Genomic DNA, 7606 nt, shown 5'->3' with positions numbered 1-7606 from the left:
TCTCACTCTGCCCCTCTGCTTGCCCACTCAGCGAGGAGGAAGCTGCTGTCACATACGTGACACTGTGGCTTTTAAGGGGGGTGGACATGATCACATGTGAATAATTGTGGGCTTAAACACGCCTATATGGAGGTTTGCGCTGAGTTGACGCAAAGCGCAGAGGGGCAACACCAACACGCCCACAATTAGCGCTGCGCGCAGTGCTGTTCGAGCGCAAAACGGGCGCTAACGCAAAATTACCGCCATTGTGACTATAGAGCCCAACCTCTTCTTTAATCTGGTGGAAGCATTTTTAAATCAAAAGTGAAAGGGGCTGGCACAGATATGATATTTAGTGAGACTTACCCTGCACACTATAGGGCAGGGATGATATGCTCATCTCCCGATTTGAGATCACGATACTTGGGTGCCGATTCGATTGTATTGTGATTACAAGTATTACGATTCGATATTACGCTTTATTGCAATTTCTGTTTGCTGTTTTAACAGTACCCACCCAGCGATGTCCACGGACGTTGCTTTTATGGCTAAATCCGGTCGGTCCGTTGTGGCCATGATTTAGCCCAAAAATAGTCGTCGACATGTTGGCTATGTTTAGTCCATCTCTTTTGCTCCTATACAGAGTGGAGCACACCCCAAAAAAAGTTGAAGAGGTGCAGACTAACGAAACATCGAAAATAATATAAATGAAGAAAGTCGCACACTCAAAAATTCTCCTCTGCTCTGTTTTACCACATTTGACCAACATTTTCAGAAGAATATGCCTTTGTCAGGGTATATAATATACCCTGACCCTGATATACCCTGAAGAAGGCATATTCCGCCAAAACATAATAGTGTGGTATTAAACACAGCAGAGGAGAATTTTTGAGTGTGTGACTTTCTTTCTAATTTTAAAAACTGTGAGATACCAGTCACATATGTGGAGATTCTGCTACGATTCCCTTTTATAGTTAGTGTATGCAATATGTGTATGAAATAGTGTATGAAATGCTTGTACGCTGGGTCCTCTCGTCGGCATAAAGAATAATTGGCACATAGCAATATATAATTCACAAAAATATACAAGAAATTATATATAGAATAACATTAAACTAAAACAGAAATTAAGAATAAAATAAAAGCTCATGAGAACATATTGATGTAGTGAAGGCAAGCTATGGTCTCGCTTGCCAGCCTCCCCTGCTCTACAGCTGCTCTCCCATTGGAGCAACTGTTTCAGTCACTGCTGGGATTTACGCTCCCCGCTTACAAGCTCTGTCATTGGCTCCAACCAGGTCAATCAATCAATCTCCCTGTGTGTCGCTGCAAATAGTGCCCTGCCGCCGCAGTGAAAACCACAACGCTAACTAGCTAGCAAGCTAACGGCAGAAACCTACATGCTAGCTCGTTGCTACACGCTGAAAATCGCGAGTTGGATTGTTGGAAACTATTTCTCAAGGGCACTGCCGCTAAACGCCGCCAATCGCAATTGTAGAATGGTGACCAGCGCTGCCAGGCTCCTCTCACGGAAGTGAGGGGAGGCTGGCCAGCGAGACTGAGCAAGCTATGGCTATTGATGTGTCATAGGGTTCACCAAGCGTTTGAGTGTCCTTAATAAACGTGTTGCTACCAGAGAGTAAAACGTCCTGAGACACTGGTCACAGGACATTTTAGTAGAATAACAGTAGGCTTATTTGGTCTTAGTAGTGGGAGTAATGGTAGGCCTATTAGTAGGTAGAGGTTGTACATGTAGAAGTCATACAAATAGTACAAGCACTAGTTGATGTAGTAGTAGTAGTAGTAGTAGTAGTAGTAGTTTTGAAGTACTACTGGTGCCAATGGTAGTCAAATAGTAATAGTAGTGGTGTAAGTAGCAGCAGTATGAATCAAGTGTCTGACCCCTCCTGAAGGTTCACTGTGCTGGCTCCGGACCTGCTGAGAGCCGACAGTCAGGAGAACATCTACCTGGAGGCCAGTGGTCTGTCTGACCCCCTCAACGTCTCCATCAGCATCCAGGACTTCAGCCAGACGTCCCAGCTGCTGCACGACTCCCTCACACTGGGCCCAGATAACAGCTTCCATACTCTCAAGACTATACAGGTGATTTGATAACAGCTTCCATACTCTAAAGACTATACAGGTGATTTGATAACAGCTTCCATACTCTAAAGACTATACAGGTGATGTAATAACAGCTTCCATACTCTCAAGACTATACAAGTGATTTGATAACAGCTTCTATACTCTCAAGACTATACAGGTGATTTAATAACATCTTCCATACTCTAAAGACTATACAGGTGATTTGATAACAGCTTCCATACTCTAAAGACTATACAGGTGATTTAATAACAGCTTCTATACTCTCAAGACTATACAGGCGATTTAATAACAGCTTCCATACTCTCAAGACTATACAGGTGATTTAATAACAGCTTCCATACTCTCAAGACTATACAGGTGATTTGATAACAGCTTCCATACTCTCAAGACTATACAGGTGATTTGCCAGGGTCACGGCTGCCACTTAAAGGAAGGCACCGACATTTTGGGAGATTTTCCCTTTTGCCATCTTCGTGATAGTAAGATGAGAAGATAGATTTCCCTTCTTTTCTCTTTGATTGTCGTAGAAAAATAGCGACTTGCCCATCCTGCTACTTAGCTTAGCACAATGAATGGTAGTCATTGATACTGGCTAGCCTGCCCCCGTGTTATCCGGCTTGTTCCGGCGTCCATACAGGCAGTAGCACATATGGACGTGTCTGCGGGGCGTGATTTCTAACCCCACATAGGATAAGCAATAACCACGCCCTGTGGCGCTGGGATTGGCCAGGAGCATTGAAGCTTGGGACTAAAGCACCTGGGGTTTTTCATCTTTTAAAATAAAGATGTTAAAAAAACTATTGCTTGTTACATTTTCAGTGCTGTACCTTCTCTCTGGGTAAGAATTAAGCTTGAAATTAACGATATGATACATTATATTAGGCTATATGAGCTATGAACGTGAACACAACACCGTTTATATTATTGCATGTTTATGTAGATTGTGTACATTGTGTAGATTACAATTATTATGCTTATTATTACTATGCTAAGGAAGGTATTCAGTTGGTTCATGAAATCGCTGGGCTGCGTGCCCTCCAGTGCTGCTCCTGGCCAATCCCGGCGCCACAGGGCGTGGTTATTGCTTATCCTATGTGGGGTTAGAAATCACGCGTCTGCGGGTGGGAAGCCAGATTAATAAGGGTATGTGGCCTGGTCACTCCACTAGTTCGTCCTCTGGTCGGTCTGTTTGCAGGGGAGGGGAACTGGGGTGAATAATGTGATCCTCTCACACACTACGTCCTGCCGGTGAAACTCCTCGCTGTCAGGTGAAAAGAAGGGGCTGGCGACTGCACATGTATCGGAGAAAGCATGTGCTCGTCTACAACTCCCTCCAGATCGGCAGATGGAGTGAAGCAAGGACAGGGACAGCCAATTAGAATTGGGGGGGGGAAACAAAATGTCTTTGGAAAAAATAAATGGCGGATGAAATCCCCAGAAGAGGGTGTGACTTTGGCACTCTGTTCTATTCTAATCCTTCTGACTATCCACCTCATGTCATCCCAGCTTCCCTCAGAGCTTCTGAAGCGAAACGAGCACAGGAAAAAGTTTGTGTACCTGAAGGTGACCTTTGAGGGGCACCACTTCGAGGAGAGGGTGCTGATGGTGTCCTTTCACACTGGCTACATCTTCATCCAGACTGATAAACCCGTCTATAACCCTGGTGATACTGGTGAGAACTGGAGAAACTGGAGCTCGAACACCACATTGAGAAATAACATAACGGCACTAACAACAATGACCAGGAAGAGCACAACCCGGCAAACACGCCTTTTGAGGCCTATGGGACCTCATTTTCAGTCCAAAACAGTCTTTGCATGTTTTCCCTGCACTTGGAAAATCCACATAAAACACACAACTTGTTGAATAACAGTTACAGCACAGTTTGTAAATGTGTATATAATACATTTGAAAGCTTGTTACTGGAAGTGGGTGTTAGCTTATTTATCTAGCTAGCTACATAACATAGATCAATGCTTTGAGCCCCCCATCTCTTCTAACATGGTAAATGCGATCATAATGTTCGCCTAAAATCAAGTCTTTCAGCTGCAATACATTCAGCTGAATGCTCACAAACAATTTCAGGTATGATTGCTGGAGATTATTGAAGCCCACATCGAATTGTATTCATTAATTGTTCACGGCGGAAAAAAGCCTTCACTCGCTCGAGTTTGGCCACGTGAATTATTCTGCAAAGTTGGAAAATGTTCAACTCGAGCGAATGGGCGACTGAGGCGAATATCGCAAATATCTTGTTACGCTGCATCATTCGTCTGATTTGCATAGACCGGGACGAAACGGTTTCTGCTCGCCTGTTTGCATTGACTTTATGTGATCATCCCACGAATTTGCAAATTTCGTCTTGGTGTGAAGACAGTACCACTCATTTATCAGGATTGGTAACATTAGCACGCTATCTATCAATTAGCTTGTGAAATTGACATTTTTGTAGAGATCCAACAGCTGGCCAACTAACTAACTTCGAGCTTGCTATCTTATTGTGCTTCAAACTAATGTTAGCTAAGTAGTTTCAAGCTGAAACAACTAAGTTAATGTTCAGTGGCATCAAAATCAAACCAAATGTTCACTTAAATGTCAGCTCACGTTACCAATACCATTTACTATTTACCATTTTGTCCTCTGTATCTTTCCTCTCTCTCTCTCTCTCTCTCTCTCTCTCTCTCTCTCTTTCTCTCTCTCCCTCTCTCTCTCCAGTGCGGTGCAGAGCCTTTGTGTCATCTCCATCCTTCAAGGCCTTTAACAGCTCCATCACAGTGGAATTCCAGGTTAAAGAATACTACTACTACTACTACTACTACTACTACTACTACTACTACTAATACTAATAATAATAAATATTATTTTCAAATATGATAACCCCTAACCCCGTCATCAATATCGAGATGTAAACGGTGTAGCCTACAAAATGACAGTCAGAATGATTCATTTGGGTCTTCACTATTTAATTATGTGTGTTTAGCTCACATTCATTTTGGGTAAGGATGATGATGATGATGATGATCATGATGGTGGTTTGTCTGTGTGTGGGTGTGTGTGTGTCTGTGTGTGTGTGTGTGTGTGTGTGTGTGTGTGTGTGTGTGTGTGTGTGTGTGTGTGTGTGTGTGTGTGTGTGTGTGTGTGTGTGTGTGTGTGTTTCAGGATCCAGAGGGTGTTGTGGTCAAACAAATCTCTCGGACACGACCCACTGATGGTGTCTTTGCTGAAATTCTCCCTCTCACAGAGATTGTCAAGTAAGATGATCTTATCTCTCCTTCCATACTCTCTACTGACTCCTACAGGTGAGAGGAGAGAACACAGAACATCAGTGGATATAGTCAAGTCAAGTCAAGTTTATTTGTATAGCACATTTCATACACAGAGGCAATTCAAAGTGCTTCACATAAAATGGTTGACACAAGGAAATAAAAGAATAAGAGGATAAAATATACATTTAAAAGCATCACAACAGAGAAAGAGCATAAAAAGTGCATTAAGCAATAGGCGCAGCAGTTAACAATGTCCATAACCTTTATAATAGTTGGACTCAAACCTTTATAGGCCACACACATCTCCTGAAAAACAGCTGACAGGAGTTAAAAGCGACGCTAAACATAAAAGTCTTTAGTCTATTTTTAAAAGTAAGTAAAGTTGGGGCAGATCTGAGGTCTTCAGGCAGTTTGTTCCCGCTAGCAGAAGCATAGTGGGTGAATGCGGCCTTCCCATGATTTGATCCTAGGGACAGTCTTTTCTATTCAAATCTATATTCTTGGATCCATTTGTACGGTTCAAAGGTCAGGAACAACAAAGCTCTCAACACGCTAACACAAGTGAAGACAAAGGGACTTTATTAAAAACATGCCATTTCACAGCAGAGGAGGTGGTTTGGTTTATGCATGGTGTCACTGCGGTTATGGTTAGGTTTAGGTCAAGGCTTTCGTAAAGTCAAAAAGTGATGAGATGACCCAATGTGAGCTGCCGAGACATGCATCAGACACACAAAACAGGAAGTGAGACATGAAACGCATCAGACACACAAAGCAGGATGTAAGGCATGAAATGCATCAGACACACAAAACAGGAGGTAAGGCATGAAACGCATCAGACACACAAAGCAGGAGGTAAGGCAGGAAATGCATCAGCCACATAAAACAGGATGTAAGGCATGAAACACATCAGACACACAAAGCAGGAGGTAAGGCATGAAACACATCAGACACACAAAACAGGATGTAAGGCATGAAACACATCAGACACACAAAACAGGATGTAAGGCATGAAACACATCAGACACACAAAACAGGATGTAAGGCATGAAACACATCAGACACACAAAACAGGAGGTAAGGCATGGAACACATCAGACACACAAAGCAGGAGGTAAGACATGAAATGCATCAGACACACAAAGCAGGAGGTAAGGCATGAAACACATCAGACACACAAAGCAGGAGGTAAGGCATGAAACACATCAGACACACAAAACAGGATGTAAGGCATGAAACACATCAGACACACAAAACAGGAGGTAAGGCATGAAACACATCAGACACACAAAGCAGGAGGTAAGGCATGAAACACATCAGACACACAAAACAGGATGTAAGGCATGAAACACATCAGACACACAAAACAGGATGTAAGGCATGAAACACATCAGACACACAAAACAGGATGTAAGGCATGAAACACATCAGACACACAAAACAGGAGGTAAGGCATGGAACACATCAGACACACAAAGCAGGAGGTAAGACATGAAATGCATCAGACACACAAAGCAGGAGGTGAGGCATGAAACACATCAGACACACAAAGCAGGAGGTAAGGCATGAAACACATCAGACACACAAAACAGGATGTAAGGCATGAAACACATCAGACACACAAAACAGGAGGTAAGGCATGGAACACATCAGACACACAAAGCAGGAGGTAAGACATGAAATGCATCAGACACACAAAGCAGGAGGTAAGGCATGAAACACATCAGACACACAAAACAGGACGTAAGGCATGAAACACATCAGACACACAAAACAGGACGTAAGGCATGAAACACATCAGACACACAAAACAGGACGTAAGGCATGAAACACATCAGACACACAAAACAGGACGTAAGGCATGAAACACATCAGACACACAAAACAGGAGGTAAGGCATGAAACGCATCAGACACACAAAACAGGATGTAAGGCATGAAACGCATCAGACACACAAAACAGGATGTAAGGCATGAAACGCATCAGACACACAAAACAGGATGTAAGGCATGGAACACATCAGACACACAAAACAGGATGTAAGGCATGAAACGCATCAGACACACAAAACAGGATGTAAGGCATGGAACACATCAGACACATAAAACAGGATGTAAGGCATGAAACGCATCAGACACACAAAACAGGATGTAAGGCATGAAACACATCAGACACACAAAACAGGATGTAAGGCATGAAACACATCAGACACACAAAACAGGAGGTAAGGCATGAAACACATCAGACACACAAAACAG

General features: G+C 43.0%; 1 protein-coding gene across 1 annotated transcript in view; it reads left to right on the top strand.

Annotated features, from left to right (window-relative positions):
• LOC310775843 (venom factor-like) overlaps positions 1–7606 on the top strand; it is a gene marked incomplete at both ends in the record, with an annotated part of 115330 nt that overhangs the window by 13034 nt on the left and 94690 nt on the right. The window contains 4 exons of the mRNA XM_083635970.1: positions 1893–2082; positions 3592–3757; positions 4801–4871; positions 5385–5419. Coding sequence (XP_083492096.1) covers positions 1893–2082; positions 3592–3757; positions 4801–4871; positions 5385–5419 — 462 coding nt within the window. The remainder of the gene's footprint in view (positions 1–1892; positions 2083–3591; positions 3758–4800; positions 4872–5384; positions 5420–7606) is intronic.

Source organism: Poromitra crassiceps, assembly GCF_964638095.1.
Source record: "Poromitra crassiceps genome assembly, chromosome: 4".
NCBI classification, from domain to species: Eukaryota; Metazoa; Chordata; class Actinopteri; order Beryciformes; family Melamphaidae; genus Poromitra; species Poromitra crassiceps.
This window is presented reverse-complemented; position numbering and strand designations above follow the sequence as displayed.